The 23,139-nt window shown below is 42.7% G+C and overlaps 2 protein-coding genes across 3 annotated transcripts; one reads left to right on the forward strand and one right to left on the reverse strand.

Moving 5' to 3' along the window:
- The first annotated feature begins 5,528 nt into the window (after positions 1 to 5,528).
- On the forward strand, positions 5,529 to 16,035 carry MCTS1 (MCTS1 re-initiation and release factor). Its single transcript, XM_024195439.2, has 6 exons — positions 5,529 to 5,688; positions 8,280 to 8,432; positions 9,191 to 9,288; positions 10,490 to 10,623; positions 13,266 to 13,333; positions 14,482 to 16,035. The coding sequence occupies exons 1-6, from the start codon at positions 5,678 to 5,680 to the stop codon at positions 14,561 to 14,563; spliced, it is 546 nt and encodes a 181-aa protein (XP_024051207.1). The 5' UTR covers positions 5,529 to 5,677; the 3' UTR covers positions 14,564 to 16,035.
- A 3,063-nt stretch (positions 16,036 to 19,098) lies between these two features.
- On the reverse strand, positions 19,099 to 22,840 carry C1GALT1C1 (C1GALT1 specific chaperone 1). Of its 2 annotated transcripts, none has more exons than XM_026653065.2 (2): positions 22,786 to 22,840; positions 19,099 to 20,425 (listed from the first exon to the last, which is right to left on the reverse strand). In XM_026653065.2, exon 2 carries the CDS (start codon positions 20,417 to 20,419, stop codon positions 19,463 to 19,465), a length of 957 nt encoding a protein of 318 aa, XP_026508850.1. In that variant the 5' UTR covers positions 20,420 to 20,425; positions 22,786 to 22,840; the 3' UTR covers positions 19,099 to 19,462. The 2 variants fall into 2 exon arrangements, with proteins under 2 accessions (XP_026508850.1, XP_026508851.1); XM_026653066.2 differs by having other exon boundaries at positions 19,099 to 20,442; positions 22,786 to 22,811.
- Between the last annotated feature and the right edge of the window lie 299 nt (positions 22,841 to 23,139).

Here is a 23,139-nt window from a genome sequence, read left to right on the forward strand (position 1 = left end):
AGAAAACAATATAAATGTACCTTGGGAATAATCCCACATTGGCAGGGACAAGGACTTGATCAAATAGGTCTTTCCCATCTTAATGTGATTGCATGGACTATGCAGTTTAGTGGGAAATTTAAATCCTTTAACTATTGCACTTATTGGCAACTAGAAACTACAACAAAACTTTTCACTTTGGCCTCTCTTGGCTTTGTCATGTAAATAAAAACCATACTTACAGGCAAGGAGATGTGATGGATAAATGCAGATTGTTTGCACCAGAAGGCTCCATACTATCTTGCTTTAGTAACAGAAGTACTTCTCTGATGGATTATATCTACTTAAGGGACAACCCATCCTAAATGCTCAATTACTGAGGGACAATCTACATTCATTCCTATATTTGCTTTCTACAACCTACTTTTCATGAGAGACGTACCCGAGTATTCGGATTCTAATATCTAAACTTTCATTAAATTTATCTAAATTCGGGTTATTGCAGATTATGTACTATATGTATCTTATGAGGTTTTTAAACAAACTTTGCATTTGTGGATAATCTAAGCACTATACCCAGATGTACAGACACTTTTCTCAACCTGTGTATTATATAATTTTAACATTATCTTTAATAAAATGTTCTCACCCTGCTGTATAGTACTTTGTCAGCTATGGCTTTCATGACCTTGAATTTGGTCTGCTAAAATTCTGTATGTATTTTGTTATTTTTATAAACCAGATCAGTGATTCACAATATAAGGAAGGATTTTACAATTTGGGAGATAAATTAACCCATTGTGGTAAATTTACAAAAAGGGAAACCTCACTGACACACATGCTCTAGATTCGCATGTAAAATAGCATTCATTGTCAAAATACACATTGGCCCATGTACATTGTGTCCATTTATTCTTTTGCGTAGAGACTGTCCTGTTTGGCCAATCTGACATCAGGAATCCTAACATTCAAAAACCAGTAGGAGAACACTTCAACCTCTCTGGTCACTCAGTAACAGACTTAAAGGTGGCAATTTTGCAACAGAAAAGCTTCAAAAACAGACTCCAACGAGAAACTGCTGAACTAGAATTAATTTGCAAACTATATACCATTAACTTGGGCTTGAATAGAGACTGGGAGTGGCTGGGTCATTACACAAATTGAATCTATTTCCCCACGTTAAGTATCCTCACACCTTCTTGTCAGCTGTCTGGAATGGGCCATCTTGATTATCAGTACAAAAGTCTTTTTTTCTCTTGCTGATAATAGCTCATCTTAATTAATTAGCCTCTTAGACTTGGTATGGCAACTTCCACCTTTTCATGTTCTCTGTATGTACACCTCTACCCCGATATAACGCGACCCAATATAACATGAATTTGGATATAACGCAGTAAAGCAGCGCTCCGGGGGGAGGGGGGGAGGGAAGGGACTGCACACTCCAGTGGATTAAAGCAAGTTCGATATAATGTGGTTTCACCTATAACGCGGTAAGATTTTTTGGCTCCCGAGGACAGCGTTATATCGGGGTAGAGGTGTATATATATCTTCTTACTATATGTTCCATTCTATGCATCTGATGAAGTGGGCTGTAGCCCACAAAAACTTATGCTCAAATAAATTTGTTAGTCTCTAAGGTGCCACAAGTACTCCTGTTCTTTTTGCGGATACAGACTAACACGGCTGCTACTCTGAAACCTGTCACGTTGATAAGTGTTTGTAGAAGGAGAATAGTGTAGTTTGGTAAATGACATAAGGTAAGGACTATGCTTTGCAACGTGAGACTTGTAGGAACCTTCAGTTATAACTGGTCCCACATCTGTTGTCATAATGCACTTACATTTTATTACTTTAAAGTATATAAACCGATAGAATCAAAATGAGTCACTTTTAACATTCTCTCTCGATCTTGCTATTGCTGTTGATTTTAGTTTGCACATTTTCAGTTCCTGATCACTCCTTTGTCAAGTCTTGAATGAATTCCCACTACACACATGCAAACACAATCTCTTTATTTGCAGATTTGGTTAATGAAACATTTGAAAACTACACAGCTAGTTCTGTCTCTTTATATTTTCTCATGGAATATCCAAATTTTAAATAGGATGTTTCCTATTCCCATATTTCACGCAAGTAGGTGTGGTAATTATAATTCATCTCTTGGTGTCTTGTTTGGTTCCATCATATGTACAAAAGTTCTCAAAATCTTATGGACCCCGTTGGTTTTAATTTAGATTTATGATTAAAGTAGCTGGTAAACGCTAACAGATGAGAGATAAATGTCCAGCTTCTGACGTCTGATCACATCATTTAGTTACCATATATTCATTATTGCTGCCAAGTTTTCTTATTTATGCTGGTATTAACTAATTTACCACATGGGGAAAAGAACTATGGGGGTTGTTCATTCTTCTTCCCTTCATATCCACTTCCAGATTTTAATTGTTTGTGAGAAGCCTGTTCAGATTTTTCCTACCAAAACAGATGACATTTGTGCTTCCTTTACAGCAGTATGCAGGGAGTGTGCTGCATTTACATAGGATTCCACCTTCTACCCTGATAACTTAAAGCAGCATAACTCCATGCAGGCTCTATTTAACAATCCATGTCTTACAACTGCTGACAATTTTCTGGAATCTCATTCTCTTTTGTTTTTTTCCTGTGGTGACAAAACAATACTTCTATGTCCCCCATCACTATACTATCTGAGCACCTCACAAAAAGTAATGAATTTACCTTTCAGCAGCCATGAGGTCTGGAAGTATTATCCCTGCTTTACAAATGGGGAACTAAGGGATAAAGTGTGAAATCCACAGTGGACCTGACGTTGGTGGCAAAACTCCCATTGACTTCAATGGGGCCAGGATTTCACCTAGAGAGATTAAGGCCCAGATTAATGGAAGTTAGGAACCTAAATACCTTTTGAGGATCTGGGCCTAAGTGACAGCTATGATCACCTATTAAGTCAGGAGAGCCAGGAAATGAACTGAGATTTCCTTCATGCCTGTGTAGTACCAACTACAAGGCCACCCTCCCAAGTCTCCTCTTATATCTGTGATTATGGAACCCTTGTTGCAGCTTCAAAATAATGGTTCTAACTTACTTTCTCTAAGATCAAAGTTGGTCTTCTCCAATACAATTTTTCTCAAAATCAATCTGCATGACATGTCTCACCTGTGGTCTCTTGTTAGTATTTGTGTTTTAAATTTTCCCGATTTGAAGTGAATCAGACTGTTTTAGAGAAATGGAAGTGAGAAGAGGTTTCTCACTTTTTGAAAATAATTCAAACTTGTTATTTTGGAATGTTGTTTCTCAAGAACTGCTTATCTGAGAAACTGCACTGATGGTTAGTTCATCTCATCTGTCTTCCATGAAAACTAGTTCCTATTGAGTTAATTTTGAAAGTTTTTTTCAGGTAGTGGAGTCAGAAAACTCTGAGACCTTGTCTACACTGCAAAGTTTTGTCTGCAAAAGCTGCCTTTTGCGGACAAAACAGGGAAGTGTACACACTACAAAGCTACTTTTGGCAGCAAAACTCTGCTGTTTTGCTGACAAAATAAAACCACCTCAATGAGAGGCATAATTTTAAAGCTTTTTGCAGCAAAGTTAAAGCGACAAAGCATCAGTGTAGACACTGTTTGTTTTGTTGACATAACTGGCATCCACCAGTATCCCACAATGCCTGCTGTGACCGCTCTGCTCACTGTTTTGATCTCTGTTGCCCTGCAGGCATGTGCCCCTCCCTTTTCAAAGCTCTGGGAACTGGGAAGTATGACAGCTGAGTGTACTGCTCTGCCCCTGGAACAAAGAGCAAATCATTAATCTGGAATGCTCCTGGTGTGCCCTGCACTAGGAACACAGCCCCCTGCTGTGGGGAGTGGGGGGGCAGGGAGGGGAACAACTGCTGTGCTGCTTTGACATTCCTCAGGACAGAGAGCTCACAGACCTGCTTGGGATGCTGGGAGAACTCGGAGGGAATCACAGAACCAAAGGCAGCGCGGGCTGCTTCGGGAGAGACTGCTGTGCTGAGCAGAACTGGGGGGCTGATGTGGGGTGTGTGTGTGTGTATCCCCATGCCTCAGGATAGGTCGGTCAGCTTGCTGTCTCCTCCGACCCAGACACACCATTCTCATCTCCCGCCACCTTCAATTGAAAAAGCATCTGACAATCTACTAGGATGCCCCCGGGAACAATGAGATTTAGAAACCTGCATCATGTGATGCTGTACCTGCCCCATAAGGCATTTAAACCCATCCCAAAACACCCTCTGTGGCCAGTTGCACAGTGGGATACCTACTACAGTGCACTGCTCTCAGCCTGGTTGCAAGAGCTGCTAGATGTGGATGCACTCTGCCAACACAAGGAGCTAGTGTGGATGTGCAACAGCGGCTTTCATTAAAGCGGCATGACTTTTGCTGACAAAACTTTGTAGCGTTGACAAGGCCTGAGTTACAATTCATTCAGCTTTATCCACATCAACCCCTGGGAGAGGGGAGGTGTGATTAGCTTTCATGTGAAGCAGGCAGGGACATTCCAAAGCCACAGATGTCTTTGGGCTTACTATGGCTCTCAGTGCAAGCATGGAGGGCTTGGGCTTTTTGTGTTATGATATAGTGATACTACCAACCTCCTCCCCAGAGTAGTACGATTTATTCCCAAAGTTTTGAGGGGGGTGGGGAATAATGTTCACTAGAGGCCCTGTCCCTAGCATATCCCCTGCACAACACGGTGTGGAACAGAGAGATGCCATGGCCTCATTTCCCCTTCACCTACCCCCACAATCTATCTTTTCCTCTTCTAGCTGAGCTAGAGGACAGCACTGGGGCCTTGGAGTTCTTAATCACACACTTTTCAACCTCCATAGATTGTGGGCTTGCTTAGCACTCGTCTGTCTCACAATCACGCTGCACTGCTGACTTCGCCACTTCAACCTCAGTTCCAGCAGTTCAGTTAGTAAATCCTGAGCGGGACTTTGAAGGGTTTTGCACAGCCAGCCAGGTTGAAGGTGAGCACAAAGCGCTCGGCAGAACCATAGGCTACGATTTCACCAAGGCTGCACTGGAGGCAGCAGCCGTGCAAGGGGTCCGAGGTGCACGGGGCTGCAGTCCCGCGTACGGATTAACGAGCAGGGTCGGGAAACAAGGCCAGGAGGGTGTGTGTGTGGGGGGGCATGTGAGTAACTGAGGGCAGGGTGCTGTGTCCAGTCACGGGGCGAGCAGAGCAATGAGGGGCCGCGGTGACGCTGTGGCTCACGTAGGGGGGGTCGGGCTCTGGGCCTGAGGCGAGGCAAGGCGGGTAGAGAGCGGAGCGGGATGGCCTCGTTGCAGGTTTGTGTGGGGGAGGGGCAGGACACTTCCCCCGCCCCTCCGTCAAAGCCGCAAAGATGGAATGGGCAGGCAGAGCTGCGCGAACCATCCGCCGCCAAGCCTTACGCGCATGCGCAAGGAGGCGGTGCCGCGCGTTGACCGCCGGGAGTTGTAGTACCCCTGGCTGGCAGTCAGCCTTACGTTGTTATGGTGAGGTGCGACATGCCGTAAAGTGGGCTTGCTTCCGGCTGGGGCTGACGGGAGGTCCGGGGCCTCGTGTGAGGCATCTAGGACTCGGAGCCCGTGGATGCCAGTTCCATCTCCAGCCCCTCCGTCCGCCCGGCCCCCCAGGGACCCGCCGTCTCCTCCGGCCGGCACCCAGCGTCCCCAAGATGTTCAAAAAGTAAGTGGGGGGGCTGCTTCCCCTGCGGGAGGTAATGGGCGCCCCTCGTGGAGCCGGGCCCCGCCCTCCCTGGCGGAGCTGGGGGTCCTGTGCTGGCGGGTGGGGCCCTGCTGATCCCCTCCGTGTACGTGGCGACGCGTCCTGCTGCCGGCCGCCGGCCCCTTCTCCCGGCAGCATAGAGGGGCAGGGGCTGGGCTGCCTTGGCTGCCGGGCGCTGGGTCTCCGGGGCAGCCTCCCGCCTGGGAGCCCGTTCATGTTCACTGCGGCCAGGCTTGGGTTCATGTGCCCACGCCCTCAACCCCTAGGGGCGGGGTGGGCACTTCCCTCCCCCCCCACCACAGTGCCTCCCCATCGCCCGCCCAGCCCTTGCGCACCCCGCACACGTCCCCGCTTCGTGGGGGTGTGAGAGCCTTGCACTAGCCAACGGTGACACGAAGGGCATCAGTCGTAGAGATCCCGGGCGGTGAGATGGAGCCATACATAGCAATGCCGGGTGGGTACCTCGGTATTACCATCGCTCAGCACATGGGCCTGGCTGCTCTTTATTGGTTGGGTGCGTTTTAAGTATCGCAGGGGATAAAATGCACACTGATATTTCACAATTTCATTCAATGCTGTAGGCTTGATGCTCTCTTTATAATGCTGTATTTCATGCATTTCTGATCTTCTGTAGTGGTGTCTAATCACAAAATGAATGTTATTAAACAATTAGCCTATCAAGACTTTTAATAGGTTCACATTATACCTAAAGATAATACTTAGGTCTAGGTCATGGGTGGGCAAACTTTTTGGCCCGAGGGCCACATTGGAGTTGCAAAACTATGGAGGGCCGGGTAGGGAAGGCTGTGCCTCCTCAAACAGCCCCCTCCCACTTCCCGCCCCCCCACTGCCCCCCTCAGAACCTCTGACCTATCCAGTTCCCCCTGCTCTTTGTCCCCTAACTGCCCCCTACCGGGACCCATGCCCCTAACCGCCCCCTGGGGCCCCACCCCCTATCCAACCCCCGTGCTCCCAGTCACCTGACCCCTATCCCTGCCCCCTGACAGGCCCCGGGACCCCACACCTATCCAACCCCCCTTGTTCCCCGTCCCCTAACCCCTATCCACACCCCCGCCCCCGACAGGGCCCCTGGGACTCTATGCCTATCCAACTCCCCCCGTTCCCTCCCCCCTGACCGCCCCCTGCCCTCCCAGAACCTCTGCCCCATCCAACCGCTCCCTGTCCCCTGACTGCCCCCCGGGACCCCCTGCCCCTTATCCAACCTCCCTGGCCCCATTTCCATGCCGCTCAGAGCAGCATGTCTGGCAGCTGCGCCACCAGGCCGGAGCTAGACACGCTGCTGCTCTGCTTGGCATGAACTCGCTGCCCAGGGTACTGCCCGCGCTGCGGCGTGGCTGCGGGGAGGGGTTGGGAGCTCAAGGGCCGATGAGTACGGTCCTGTGGGCCGTGGTTTGCCCACCTCTGGTCTAGGTAATACTTAGGCCAGCCATTAATGCAGAGGACTGGACTTCACTAGATGACCTCTTGTGGTCTCTTCCAGTTCTATGATTCTGTGATTCTCTGAAAGTGTAAATGTCCAATAACTGATACAAATAAGAGGTGTCTCAAACACCGATACAATGCAATCCTTAGCACTCTTCTCCCTTAACCTTTCTTTAGACTGTTAGGCCTGTCCCTAAGTGTAAGTGCTCTTCCCTATGCTTTTGTACTGCTGTCTTCTAGAATCTAGCTAGTGGATTTCAGAGAATACGTTCATGTGGCAGATTCAGTTTGTAACTTCACATCTAAATAGTTTGGTGATAAAGTAGATCAGTGGCATTGTTAAAGCACCCAACGTCTGGGATAACGTACATAATTCATTTTTTTTTTAATTGTTCCCTTCACATGTATCCTGGATCTAAATAAATATATTAAAAAGGGTGTGTAAATAGGTTTTAGAATTATTAAAACATATTCTCTTATGTACTGAAATAACTATCAGCTTGGTAACATACATCTATCAAAGCAATGAGACAACATGCTTTTTTCATGTACACACTCAACGCGAAGATAAACCCAGAAACACATAATAACTTGTAATATTGGAACCAAATGGGACACATTTAGGCCCCAATCATGCAAGTTGTTCAATGGGAGCAGAATCAAGTCCTAAAACTAGAAGTTAATGAAAACACTCCCTTTGACTTTAATGGAGCAGGATCCAGCCTTTGGGGAAGACCCCTCTTCTGGGAAGAGTATTGTTGACTTCAGTGGGACTGACCCAAACTAGGAGAATATTGGGCTTGCTGTGAAAGCAAGTATTCTGCATCTAAATGCCATTTAACTGCCACTGAAATGTTGTAAATTCTGTTGTATTACAATTATCAGATTATGTATTTCCTTTAACAAATGATTGCATATTGTCTAGATTAAAGTTAGAAAATGTTTTTGTGAGTAGTACATGTGGTCATTAAATTGTAATCTTTTGTGAAAGATACACAACTGCAATACTGCCAGACATTTAATAGCTAAATTGCATGTGCTTTTTAAACTTAAAATAGTGATCACACTGGGATATTGCAGACAGTGACGTCTGTTTTGTGACTTGGCAGGTTTGATGAAAAGGAGAACGTATCCAACTGCATCCAGCTGAAGACATCAGTTATTAAAGGCATTAAGAACCAACTGATAGATCAGTTTCCTGGCATTGAACCATGGCTTAACCAAATTATGCCAAAGAAAGATCCTGTCAAAATAGTAAGATGGTAAGTTTCTCTTCTTGTAACCTCCGCTTCCAAATTGCCTTGATGTTTACTTATTACATACTCTTCTGTGTCCCAGCAAAATTAAGTCTTTTTTGAGAAATACTTTTTCTTTTGGATATCATAGATGAGAGTGCATGTAGGAGCTTATAAATTATGACATAGTCCAAAAGAAACCATGTTCACTATGCTTTTGGAAAGCTATGTAAGAACTCATCCAAATAACTAAACCATCACCTGGTGCATGGTTGGTGTTACTGGGTATAATTATCTCTGAGAATATCTCTTTCAACGCACACAAACAAAACAAATAAAATAGAAATCTTCTTCAAATCTTATTTGCTTATGGTTGGGTAAGTGGGGTTGAGAAGAGTGTATTATGAGGAGGTGGAAACTTGGAGAGTATTTTTTCACCATATCTGGCCTTCCAAGTATGACTTGACTGATTCTATTCTATATTTTTGCACAATGCACAGTATACTTGTACTGAACTTCACTGTCAAATGTTAAATTAAAAAAACAGAGAAAGCAGACCCATAGTGACTGAAGGGCTGTGCCTCTTTTTTTATATTGCTGCTAAGGGGGGAAATTTTGAGGAACTAGGTATATGAGCTTAGTAAGGAAACTTGTGACTAAAATGTTACTGCTCGAATGCCCCATTTCTGCATCAAACAAATGGTGAGATGCAAGAGAGACTGAGTAGTATGATGCACTACCCAAAAAAATTAATTGGCTATTAGAATAACTCTTTTATCTTGCAGTCATGAACATATAGAAATCCTCACGGTAAATGGAGAGTTACTGTTCTTCAGGCAAAGAGAAGGGACATTTTACCCAACGCTAAGGTTACTTCACAAATGTAAGTCTCTTGGGAGCTGGGCATAATAATGGGTGAGTGGAACTCAAATAGGTTTCTGTAATTACTGTATCATACAAAACTTACCACTTGCATATATCTGCCATAGATAAAAACAAAATAGATCCAATCAGTAAGCTGCAGGTGGAAAAGAGCTGCTAAGTCACTTAGTTCTTTTTGCTGCCAATGAGGGATTGTTCCGTACCGCATTTTTGTGATGCTTTGTGCAATCTTGTTCTTAAATGTGCGAAGCTTCCCCCAGTTCCTCTGGGAGACTTTTCCCTGGTATTCAGTCTAAATTATTGTTTTATCCTATTACCTCATGTGTTATACCCCGGTTCTACCCAATATTTCTTTTGGTTCTTTCTTTCTTTTGAATAATTGTATGTGGTTATCATGTAAATATCCGTGTAATATGTATTTTGCACCTCAACCCCACCCCTTCCAAAACATATATTTGATCAGATCCATCCCTTTGGATTTTGTTTTGTTGCTCTTCTCTGAATTTTTCCTGTTTGTTTACATTATTGTGGTACCAAAGGATAACATTTGCAAAAGCTCCTAAATCCCATTGAAAATCAATGGAACTTGGGCTACTAAGTGACTTAGGTGTTTGAAAATATTATCTGACCTGTCCAGAACTGATGTTGGTATTGTAAATGTAGTTTTGCAGAGCTTCTCTCTCCATGACACTTATGTTCTGATCCCTTTCTCTTTTCTGTGGGTCTGTGATCCTCGCTATTTCTGCCCCATCCATTTAGACTGAAACTTTTCAGGTGAAGGACTGCATCTTTACTTGTTTTGGGGAGTACAGATTTGGATAGCATTATTGTTTTAAAGTGTCATTATGAGAACCCTTACTGAAATTGTTACTTGATGTGTGGGAGATTTTAGGTTCAACTATCTTAGTCGTCTTCTTTGGATCAGTAATGGATGAGAACTGTGGAGAAAGTGCTTTGGAGATGGTGTTGCCAAACAACACGGCCTCTAGATAACTGATGAGGTGATAAGTCTCCCAAAAAATCTACTGCCATAATAAAGTAAATTTGTGATACCTGTAACTTGTTTTGTCCTTTTTAACCTGATTTAGAACATGCAGGTGTATTACTGAGTCCACCCAGTGGCATGGATTACTGATGTCTGTTGTCGTCCCTCCTACAATGTGGTAAATCGTAATTCTTCATTTTTTTCCCCTCCCTCCTAGATCCATTTATTTTACCACATCAGCAGGTTGACAAAGGAGCCATTAAATTTGTACTCAGTGGAGCGAATATAATGTGTCCTGGCCTGACCTCTCCTGGAGCGAAACTTTACCCTGCTGCTGTTGATACAGTTGTTGTATCCTTCTTGGTCAATTTTATTCATGTGTGCCATAAGATGAGTGAATTGTCTATCACTGTATTTTACGAGTTAGGCATAGTCTGTTCTGAATTATCCTAGCTTTTCAGGGGCCCTGCCTCTAATAGCCTGATAAGGGACAAAGGCATTCAGATCCTTCTGCAGGGTGAAGATTGTTCCGTAGTTCTTACTTACGTTGGTTTTGGTGCATAGTCACTAATGACTATAGTTTTGTCTGTAGTTCTTATTTAAGGGCTCATTGAGGGTCAGGATGCTGTTTCGTTAATCTAAACATAATTATTTTATTGCACAACTAGGCCCTATCATTAAATCATCCCAACTAGAATAACAGGAGACTAGGGAGGAGAGATGTAATTCACCACACAAAAGTAAATAAAAAGAAATCAGTTGAGAGCTTTGCTCAACTGTATATTGATGAAATATTGGTCCCACTGATGTCAAAGGGACCCTTGCAATTGAGTGAAGCCAGGATTTTACTCTATGCCTGTGATGGACTCCATTGAGTGTGAAGGGGGCAATCTCTGGTCTCGCTTCTCCACTGACTGAGAGTGGAACAATTGGCAGATCCAACCTGGCTGATCTGAAATGCTTCTACTGTGCTGCTGCTGTTAGTTAGCATGCGTCATTGTAGCCTTAGGGCTTGTCTACACTGGCACTTTACAGCCCTGCAACTTTCTCACTCGGGTGTGAAAAAACACCCCCCTGAGCGCTGCAAGTTTCAGTGCTGTAAAGTGCCAGTGTAGACAGTGCACCAGTGCTGGGAGCTATTCCCCTCGTGGAAGTTTTTTTTTTTTTTTTTAATAGCCCTGGGAGGGCTCTCTCCCAGTGCTATGTTGTGACTACACAAGCCACGTTAAAGCGCTGCTGCGGCAGTGCTTTAACGTTGCTAGTGAAGCGGTGCCCTTAATAATGAAAGAGCATACATCTGACTTCTCTGGTGGTTCTTGATGTACCCAAGATTGTGAGTCACTTTGTTACCCCCTGCCTCCAGCAAGGGGGGGAAGTCTGTGGTAGCTGGGTGGCAGCTCCCTGACACTGCGAGCCCTTCACCCATTCATGCACTCTCCTCTGGGCTTATTTCAGCCCTTCCTTTGCCTGCAGGCTAACAATAGGTGCACCCAGTTCACAAATCCCTTTGAAACATCCCCTTGTGATGCCCAGACCCTGATGCTGGCTATTCACCGAATTTTCAGATCCTGTGCTCCCAAAGATGCAGCAATCCCCAATTTACTAGTTTTACTTTAAACCACCACTCCTGTAAGGTACACAGCACTTGTGAGCGCTTAAATAAACCTACTTTTGTTTCTTCCTAAGAAAGAATAATGATTTAACTAGAAACAAGAGAGTGTGGTGGAAACAAGTGCTTATGATATAAATCGTAAATCTCTGTTTATACTTGCAATAGTACCTTTCCTATTCAATAAAGTAGATTTCCCCCACGTCCAAGTTCAGTCTGTTGCAGAGTGGTGGTTCCTCAGTAACCAGGATCCAAATTTTTCATGAAAGCATCCCAGTCAGTGAATGGATTGGAAGCAGTGTGTCCTTCCCAACACAGTTATACTGAAAACAGGTTTTTGTTTCTATTCAGAGCCAGGGTGAAGCTCTGTCTGTTGTAATGTTTGTTTTTTCACCTTTACGTGGTTTTGACTCTCTCTCTCTTTATCACTGATGGTTTCCTATTCAAAGTCTCGGTATTGAACAAGGCTAAACAACTGAGCCTTGAAAATTGCACCACTGGCCAAACAGGGCAGTGTGACAACCCCACCCTTGCCCAAATGGGCCATTACCCAGACATCCTAGTGAATAATCTTTACTTTTTTACTTCAAGTCCATAAAGCATACTTTCAATATAGATACATTATGCCTTAAATATTACCTGTACATACATCTCACAATGATTATGAATCTTCACAAGTTACGAGCTTTCTGTAGATACCTTACACATTACTATTTATGGATAAATACCCTGCAAAATGTGTTCAGTGTAATGAGTTTGTCAGGTCTGTGGTGGGACTTGTTTGTGAAGAACAGGGGACCCTTTGGCTTGGAGTTTGTGTCACAACTTTATTGTTGTCTTAATATTGTTTCAGTTCTGTAATTGGTTACGTTCCTCAGGATTTTGGCTTCCTGGTAGTTTAAAACAACATCCCAGATACACTGATTAAAGTTGTACATCATTCTTTTAAGTAGGGCAGGGCCATCACCTTTCGCTATTAGGCAAAAAGGAAGCAGTTAAACTAACAGCAATACAGTACTATACATGTGTTTTTTATTTCACTGCTGTTTAAAGGCAATAAAAACTGTGGTTGTGTGTCTCTTTGCACAGTGACTCAGCAGTTTAATGCACTATATTTTTTCTGCTTAACAAATCTAGAGCGCTAGTTTGTTAATATTCTGACCAGTGTTGTTCAGTCAGACATTGCAAGAATACAATGCTTTAGTGCTTACAATTATATTTAAGAACTGGGCTCTTGAGAGTAGTTAAAGGGTAACAGTTAACCTAGTGACTGACACTTCTGAAAAGGTGGTTCCTAATGTTCTGCTGCTTTTATTTTGCTGAGATGTGCTTTTTAAAAAACAAAAACAAAAAAACCCCTGTATTCCTTAGCTATACGTTGTAGGCAATAATGGCAGAAGGAAAACAACATGCACTGTGTGTTGGAGTCATGAAGATGTCAGCTGAGGACATGTGAGTCTTGTTTTTAAAATTGATATACTGTATAACCTATCCCTTGTGATAATTCTTAATTACATTTAGAAGACAGTGACCTAAGCCAGGGTTTCTCAGTGTGGCTGTGCAGAACTCATTCAGGCGTGTTTCCTGCTGAATCATTCTAAGAAGCACAGAGAAAAATCTTTTTCCCCCTGAGTCGGGTCGGGGAGAGCCGCGCTGGCAGCTGTGGGGAGCTGCAGCGGACCCTCCACCTGCACTGGGCAGGGGGCCACAGCAGCCTCCCAGCTCAGTGTCCCTGCCCCTCAGCCCAGGGCAGGTGGAGGGACCACGGCTCTCCACAGTTGCCAGCACGGCTCTCCCAGCTCCGGCCGGGGGGGCTGCTCGGAGCCCCAGCCCAGCCATGGTAAGAGCCGGGCGGGCAACTGTGGGGAGCCGTGGGAGACCTTCCACCTGCCCTGGGCATGGGACCCAAGCAACCCCCTGCCCAGTGTCCTTGCCCCCCAGACCTTCCACCTAGGGCAGGTGGAGGATCCATGCCGCGGTTCCTCACAGCTGCCTGCCCGGCTCTTACCGTCAGAGCCCTGCGTGGATACAAAATTTGTATCCGCAGCCGCGCTGCTATCCGCAGATATAAAGTGGATACCTGTGGATTTGCAGGGCTCTATGCATGAGAAAGAGAATCCACAGGCAGATAGATAATGTTCTTGGTTGAGTGAGTGGAAGACCACTGGATAACAAAAGTAATGTTATAATTTCATTTCAGTCTGACAGGGTTTTTTGGTGTTTCTTAGCACTGGACAGTCTTTTTCTGGTAGATGGTGTTTGTTTTTTCTAGTTTCAGACTACTTGATTGTTTGTCAAATATTTCTGGTTGTGGTGTGAGGTGCAGCTGAGCAGTAAAGTGATTCCTACTTCAAGGATTATTTTTTATGTACTTTGAACTTTAGTTTTTAATTTAAACAGCATCTTTACAAAATAAGGTATAAAGTCACGGTCAACTTACATAAAGAGGCTCTTCTACAGCTTTCCGTGTATTTTAACATAAGTGAACTAACATGACTACAAAATGTAATGTAGACGAGCCCAAAAGGTTAGTTGGGTTGAATTGGAAGTATATGGTAATGAACCATTATACTTTTTACATTTAATTTTTCCTTTCACAGTGAGAAAGTCAACAAAGGGATTGGCATTGAAAATATCCATTATTTAAATGATGGCCTCTGGCATATGAAGACATATAAGTGAAGCAAAAGAAACTGTGTGACCCCAAAGGAATGCACTTAGAGTAAATGGACTGCTTTGTAATTCCTTTTGTTTTTAATGTGACTGAATGTACAAATTTATTTTGTTCAGTGGCTACGCTAAATAAATCAAGTGAATGCTAAAGTCCTGTTAGCGGCAATAGTTTTCTAGACTTTATTACAGTTCTTAAGCTTTTATCCTAAACCCATGTTGTCAGAATGCTTGAAGATTATATCTGATGAAAAGGTCATATGTGAACAGTGAATAGAACACTTCCTGCTAGGAAGAGAGAAAGCTAACAGGTATAAAATTTTGTGCTCTCTCCTAGCACAGTAATTTAAATTGGATTTAGGATATATTTAATGCTTTTGTATATAAAATTTCTAAAATGTGTTAATGCATTTACTTTTGATAACAGGCAGTCTAGAAGGATGAAAAGTTAGAAACTGTAACAACACACAAACTGGATGTTTCTATGTTCCATATACTTTGTGTCAAATTCTAATTTAACTTATTGTCCAACAGTAATGGTTTGAATGTTTTACTCAGCTGAGTGGCCATGTTTTAAGATGCAATTAGTTTTATGGACTATAAACCAAACACTGGATTGTGAGACACGTGACATCACCAGGATACACAGGATATGCTATTTAAATGATCATTTACCACACAATATTGGAGATCAGTTTTTCCCTGCATTGAAAATCTATAGTAACTGGGGAAACTTTAAATGGCTACAGTGGTAAGGGCTAACAGATCCTGTAACCAGAAGCTAGTATTTCTGGGCCAAATTTTAAAAGGAGTATCAACTAGGCCTCCATTTGTGCACCCTATCACCTGCACATGTGCTGTTACTACTAATAAATGGGGACTGCATGCACAGACTCATCCTCTGTATTTAAGTGATTGTGCATGCAGATAGAATGTTGTCATGTGGAAACATCTGAGTTCTCTACTACTCATGGAATGACCAGAGTAATAACTCTACATGACTCATCGTTGGAAGGATTTATTAATATTGTAAATCTTCTTATTTGTATTTGCAGTTTTTAATTTTGTATCAAATGGCTTCTGTCTCATTCTATGTGTGTGTTTTGTTTCAACATTTTTGGATCCTCTAATTCAAGAACTATTGACCTAGAAAAATACTCTTCCCTTATCCTAAAGTTTTATTACAAATATGGGATATGAAATATATTTTACCTAACAATAGGTAGTGCTAGCTTGAAGATTTCTCCTCTTCATCTAACACGAAGTTAAAAGGCGTCACTTTTGAAAATGACAGAATTCTAATGCTCCAGCTACTTATTGTATTAACTAAGGAATGAAAACTAAAGTAACCAGTTTGATGGGTACTACCCTAACATTGTTGCACAAAGAAAGCTATACAAATATAAGTGCTCACACTTTATTCTAAAACAGTTACATGTCAGTCTTTAAACTTGGTAATAAAACTTCTCTGAACTCACCATTAACCGTATGTGGGATTACATTACATGCCTTAATTTGTACTAGTCAAGTAAATTCAGAATTTTTTCCTTACTTTACAAAGCATCTGACACAATATGGTAAAGTAGGCCTGTTCTGGGAGGGGTTGCATAGGAAATTTATTCTACTTTCCCTTTGACTCCCTTGTGGATGTTAAATGACGAAATACTGTCAACTAAACTTCCCTTGGGTAACAAGGGAAGCTGATAACCTAAGAAATGGAAGTGAATTGGTTACAGATCACAGAATGAGGGATGGAGTAGCTTACCTCTAACAACTTCTGGCTATGATTTGCATAGTTTTAAAGTTGCTTTCAAGAAAAGCAAATAGCTCTAACATTACCTGCCCTGCCACTATTTGGAAAGGAATAGTAACATCAGGGCAGGTCCCTCTATGAACACACTCACTTGCTGCTGTAAGTATAGATGGGTACATTTACATTGATTTAAGAATGTCCAGTCACAGAGCAAGTTAATTAAATCTGTTTAAAATTACATCTTTAGTTGAACTGCTGCAACTTTGGGCGTAGGCCAGGCCTCAAACAATGGTGCAGTTTTAGCCTATCAGCATCACCAAAGAAAGGGTGAAGGAAATACCTATTGAATCTCCCCCTGCCAAAAAGACTGTTGGAAACTGAATAACCTGCTAAAATTGCTTATTCCCTTCTGCTGGGGCAGGAGTGCAGTAAAATATAATAGCCCTTTCCACAAAAAAAATGTTGGAAATGTGTAGGTAGACAGAGGATCTATAATAGAACAGTCTAGTACCAACATTACAACTACAGCCCCTCCTTCTACGTCTTTTGGAATTAAGGGTGGGGCAGAAGAATTCTACACGGAAATACTGGTATTTACTGTGGTACTGTGATCGTGGGAGACTGAGGCTGGTGACTTGTAGAGACTGTAATGATTTAAAATGTAGTTATTCTCTAAATAGAGTGTAATTCCACATTTATTGTTTCACTGGCTTCTAGCTCAGCTCTGCTACATTTCCAAACTAGCTTTTTCTAATATCCAGGATTGTAAAGCTGTGCTCTCACTGGTTCTCACATCAGCCATAAAAGATTCTCTAATTAGAATTTAGTTAATTTTGTGTATAGATTTAAATACACTCTAGCTCCCTTTCCTATAACATGTGACACCACATTCCTTACAGGAGTGAAAATTTGTCACTATGTGAACTGTGAATTACACAGCAGGAGATCTGCGTAAGGAGATGCCTATTTTTAGTCTCTTTCCTGACCATAGGTGCAGTTCAAAAGAATCTTGGGAAGATTATTTTATGAATATGGAGTTTAGAAAATACACAAGCACTTTCTGACTTACTGGAATGGGTTAGTTAAAAATAAATTTTAATATCTTACAACTACTTGTACTTGAGTATTAACACATCCAACTATTTTGAGAATCTGCTGTGCATACAGTTACATGAAACAGCCAATCCTTAACTTACATAGCAGATCTCTGGATGCAAAGTACACCTCTACCCCTATATAACGCTGTCTTCAGGAGCCAAAAAATCTTACCGCATTATAGGTAAAACCGCATTATATCGAACTTGCTTTGATCCGCCGGAGTGCGCAGCCCCACCCCCCCAGAGCACTGCTTTACCGCGTTATATCCGAATTTGTGTTATATCGGGGTAGAGGTGTACGATATAAGTGTGAGCCAGGTATTACTAAAAAAGGACACCTCACTTGATGAGGTGAATGAAATCAGCCAACAACTGCACCAGTTTGTTTTAAATATATATATTTCAAATGTTTAACTTCCACAAGTTTTGGTTGGTTCTTCTATAAGAGACTTTAACATAAATCCACATTTGATAAAACTACCTTTGGTTAAAGTTTCCTCTGACACAGCTTAACAGGCTTTAACGTCACAGTAACAATTTTTGAAAAAATAAATGAGTTAAAGGGATACTCTTCTAACTTCAGAAATGGTAAAGAATGAAAAAAAACCTTTCGTCTTAATTTTTAACTGGTCATTCCAAATTACAAACCTTCTCCCTACTTGTTTGTACTACACTGAAGCTGAGTGAGTATCTACCTTTCTGTGACACTTGCAATTGGCTAACTAATACTAGTTTGTTATAAAAGTGAAATTTTAATACATTTTTCCACAATTGGGGTTGATATTTTCTCTAAAAACACACCCACCCTCCCTTGGCTAACCGAGTTATTTCCATGGAAGCAGTGATATATGTAGACACTTAACTAGCCATCTTGAGTATGGGACTTAAGTATATAAAACCAGTGTACGTAATATAGAACGGAAGTGAACAGTAGTGTAATGTCTACTATGGCATGGAAAGAAGGAAAAGTTCCTAATTTGGATTTATAGCAAACAAGAATATTTTTGTTTCAGATGCAGCATTTCAATATTGTCACCTTCAGTGTTTTGGGTGAGAATACATTAAAGGTACATTGCCATCTTGATTTTTTGATATTGCTAGAAAATTCTGTTTAATAGAGCATTTCTTGAGTTACCAGAACAAATTTGTTTTACATGAAGATTCCCCTCCCCCACTGATGGTTAGAAGGATCCTTTAGATGGGCCCCAACAGCAATACCAAACATGCTTGGTCACATCCTCTGGCTTGATCCCTCTGTCTCCTGCACCCATCTGTATGTTGCCTCTTAATTTCAGCTTCACTGGTGTTTTTGCAGAAGGTAGTGAAGAGAGTGGATATGCTCTCCTCCCTGAGCTGTGCAGAGTGCTAGCATGTGTACAAAGTAAAACAGGAAATGCATGTTTTTTTTCTTATAGAAGTTTGACTAAACAGCACTATCACTAGGCACAGCAGCCTTCAGCTGGTTATGAAGTTGATTAGGTTTCTTCATATTAATACTGCTACATTTTTCTGAAGTGTAAAAATTCAGGCCACTGACATTTCTATTCTAGACTACAACAAACTGAAAAAAAAATTGCATTAGTGTAAAGAAAACTGCTTAAAGTTGTACTTTAATACTAAAATCTGTATTTTCAGTTTTATTTGTACATCTTAGAAAGATATAAAGATTTTCAAGAAGTGCATGGAAGAGTTCAAAATCAAAAAATCTTGCAAAAATATATTTAAATTACAATAGATTAAGATTCATTTGTTTTCACTTATAAATATTTAGCCATACAAACATCCCCTATAAATTCATTTCCTTTATCACACAAAGATTTTAGCATTACCATTAACATTTTTCATTCCAACACAGTCAAGAGCCAGAAACATTTTTGTATAAAAGTTTTAGAAAAAAGATTCCCCCTTTTAAAACTAAAATGACCAAACCCTGATGTGCAAAAAATACACAGATACCATCAAATACAAAAATTGCACCAGCTTGTATACATGCAAGTCACATTATGCATTAACAGCTGACTGCATGTTCTACACAATACATATGCTTTCTTTGAACAGATATCAGTCATTGTCTGAACCTGCGGGAGGTAAGAAAACCAGTGCATCTTTGAAATTGTGCCCATATGCTCTGAGCCTATAAACACCATACATCATTACATGCATGTGGTTAGGAGCCAATCCATTGAAAGTGATGGCCATGTCAGAACAGCATCCCTCTACTACTTGTTGAGGGTGATTAGCCATTGCTTCTTTAATAAGAGAACCAACTGATTTGGTGTTAAAGACATCTTTTCCTTCAGAATCTTCTGCATTTTCAGCAAATACTCCAGTATATTTCAGGCAGACTGCTAGTTGTTTATCCTCAGAGAGTTTCCAAATCAAGCCTCCCTGTTCTGGACACTTATCAGGGTCTTCAAAAATTTTAGAGAGTCTTTTTAGGGACTCTATACTTAAGACAATTCCTCCATCATCATCTACATACTCAAGCTCTCCTGATTTTACAGTATGACCTATATAAAAAGGCTGTGATGCATCTTTTTTCAGCAAGAAATATTTGAGATTTTCTATAACAGCAAATGTCGTTGGATGTGCTAGAAAGAACCAGTTGTACTCATCTTTATAGCGTTCATATGCTAATTTATAAGCGTTTCTCACCATCATCCACACGTCATTTGTGTTGAGAACAACAGAATCAAACACCTTAACGCTTTCAGAACTGTAGAATTCGGCCTTGTCACAGTGTTTGCTCCATGTTTCTTTCACAGCAGCCCAATTGCCAAGATCTTTAGGTTTTACAAGGATGATACAATAAACACGGATACTATGGCTGAGCTCCATGCGCTCACCTTCTGACAGATTTGAGACATCTTCTTTGTTAGGTGCTTGAATATGATGATGCTCATGGTGTTGTGCTTTAGTCCCGTGGCCCATCTTAATATGTCCTATGAGTGTAACAAATACACAGAAGAGTCCTCCTAACACCATGCCTTTCACAAAAGAACTGCTTTCGGAAATCATTTTTTCCTAGAAAGAAAAGACACCTTTTGAGAGGTTATGGAAATTATTTGTAAAGATTCAATTTTATCTCAACATAAACTTTTTCTGTTCATACTTTAAAAGAAGTTCCTAAATTTTAAATTGCAATTATAGTTCCTCTAACTTTCTACTGTAGTTTAAATTGTTAAGCCACTGTACATTGTCATGAGAGGAGCAGCAAGAATTAATTATAATGCTCTTTTACCAATCCTAAATATTATGGTAAATTTACAGGATAGAGATGTTTCCAAATTAACTCCGTAAAAGTATTCCCTCAAGGTCTTTATCCTCAGAAATCTGTGTTCAATCTCTTGTCTGTGCACTGGATGGAACAGCTTACCTTTACTCTAACAAAGGAAGTGGAAACTGGCAGTTGGTATCAGAATGAGTACTAGCTGCCTATGCCCTGTGGGCTCAAAATTTTGGAGAGCTAAGGAAGCTCCAGCCTGTCTCATGCCAGGGAGCTGAGAACCCTAGCATAGAAATCCAGGTATCTTCAGAGAAGCAGAGTTGCTGATACAGGCAGCTGTCAGCTGAAACATCAGTCAAAAGAACTTGGTTTTCACTGTAATTCAATCCAAAACTTGAATCAAGTAAAGCTATTTTGAAGGACAAAGCCTTGCCATTACCAAGTATGATTCACAATCCTGCTTCTCTCATTCCACACAGACTGACTGCGGTTCCTTGGCTGGGGAATTTATCACTGGAGATCAGGCTAAACTTGAGTCTTGCCACATGTATACAAATTTTATTAAGATGATGTTAAAAAAAAATAGTGAACAGAGTTTGAGCATAGAAGTTTCTGGTTATCAGGGAATAACATACAGTTTATAGAGGGTGCAAAGTTTGGTTAAGATAAGGTGGCATGAGAAATACATAATCTGCAATATCCCCGATTGGGGGTAAAAGGTTGATGGGTCAAAGTACAGACATTGAGATATGAGGGTATGAAGTTCATAAAGTGGCTATGTTCGGGTGTGGATTATAATGAGTGGATATGATGATGAGGATGGATTGACCCTCATTTGGTGAGATTGGTTTATGGTTCCAGTTCACATGATCCAACGGAGAAGGTCACTTGGTCCCTAGTAAGATGCACGCTCTTTCTGTGGGCTCTCTCCTTAACAACTAAACTGCAGAATGATCTCAACTGTCTGTCCTGGGAAACAATCACCTGGATTATGTCCTAATCAGATTTATTAACTGAGCTGTGGGAAAGAATTTGAGAGTTTAGTGCCTTTATTCTGAAGACCAGCATAGTGGTCCTTGTAACAGGGCAGTAGGTGCACAGATACATTTCAGTTAATCTGTTACAGCCTTTGAGCCTTTAAAACTGGGAGTTATAGGTGCAAGTGTCAAGAGTAGGAGGAAGCATATAACCTGCAGAAAGGTAAATACAGTATAAGGTTTCCTTCCTCTTAGGTAAGGGCAGCAGAGTAGAGATTCCCAAGGTCAGGGGAGTGCTAGTGTGGGTCTCCCCATGGTAGGCAGGAAAGCGCTACCTAGCATAGAAGCATAAATCATTCCCCTTCCCAGGCGTGGGCGGCAGGAACAGTCACTACTATTTAGTGTTGTACCCTATTTTGAGTCTTCAATTTATTAACAATCTTGTCCTAGGAAAGGGCACAGGAACAAAGATGATCCTTTGGGCTTTACTTGGCCTGTCCGAGCTGGACCATGACACTTTCTTCTAATGACAGTAACTGCTGAGACAGGTGTGACTGCTGCTGCTGCACAAACATGGTACGTGGAAGGAATACAGACTCAAGCAGAAGGTAAGTGGTGCAGGGGCAGATCCCTAGGAGATGAGGGATGTTTACTCTTCTCAGCACCTGTTATAGGATGACCAGATATCAAGTAAGAAAAACCAAGACAAAGGATGGGGGTGGGGGAAAACAGGTGTCTATATAAAACAAAGCCCTGAATATCGGGACTGTTCCTATAAAATCGGGACATCTGGTTACCCTAATCTGTTCTCCTGAGGAGGGGGCAATGGGAAAGGAAGGGGGAATCATCCTTGTTTTGGGAAAGGAGGGTGGGGCCCACCAGAGCAGCCAACTGGAAGGGGCGGTTACTCCCCTCACCCCGAGGGGGGGAGGACGACTGGAGGACCCCGTAGGAACGGGAGATGGGGATTATGCCCCTCTCCCGGGGGTGTGTGTGTGTGTGCCAGAGGGCCCCGTGGGGGCGGGGGGGGGGGGGTTATGCCCCTCTCCGGGGGGGGGGGGCGCCACGGGAGCCCGCCGGAACGGGGGGTATTTTCTCTTTCAACGTTGACACTTCCTTGGCGCGTGCGCAGGAGTCTCCCCCGTGTCCGTGCTGGGAGATTCCCCCTCCCCGTCACTCACCGGTGCCGCCGAGCGGACGGGACCACTGGCCCAGCGAGGACGAGCTCCAGCTCCAGCTCCACCCCGAGACGAAGGCGGAACTACTACTTCCTCTTCCGGCCAGCCTGGCGCACGAGCCGCACGCAGCCCTTCTAGCCGCGGCCACTCGCTGGTTCGCAGGGACGGGGGAATTCTAGTGCGGAGAGGCCGGAGCTGACGTTGGCGCCACAGCGGCTAGGCGAGGGGGCGGGGACACACATCCCTCTCTTCCCGCCCAGCGACCGTCCCTCCCGCCCCAGTACAGCCCTTCCCCCATCGTTCCCCCCAGCAGCACGATCCTTCCCCCCCACCCCCGGCACAGCCCTTCCCCCCCCC

Source organism: Terrapene carolina, unplaced genomic scaffold (assembly GCF_002925995.2).
Source record: "Terrapene carolina triunguis isolate 2854851 unplaced genomic scaffold, T_m_triunguis-2.0 Scaffold131, whole genome shotgun sequence".
Taxonomy (NCBI): Eukaryota; Metazoa; Chordata; order Testudines; family Emydidae; genus Terrapene; species Terrapene triunguis.

Excerpts from the sequence above, each read along its gene's own strand:
- MCTS1 (XM_024195439.2), top strand. Across the intron at positions 8,433-9,190 it reads CCTGTCAAAATAGTAAGATG|TCATGAACATATAGAAATCC; the intron begins GTAAGTTTCTCT and ends TTTATCTTGCAG. Across the intron at positions 10,624-13,265 it reads CTGCTGTTGATACAGTTGTT|GCAATAATGGCAGAAGGAAA; the intron begins GTATCCTTCTTG and ends TATACGTTGTAG.
- C1GALT1C1 (XM_026653065.2), bottom strand. The coding sequence starts at position 20,419 with ATGATTTCCGAAAGCAGTTCTTTTGTGAAAGGCATGGTGTTAGGAGGA.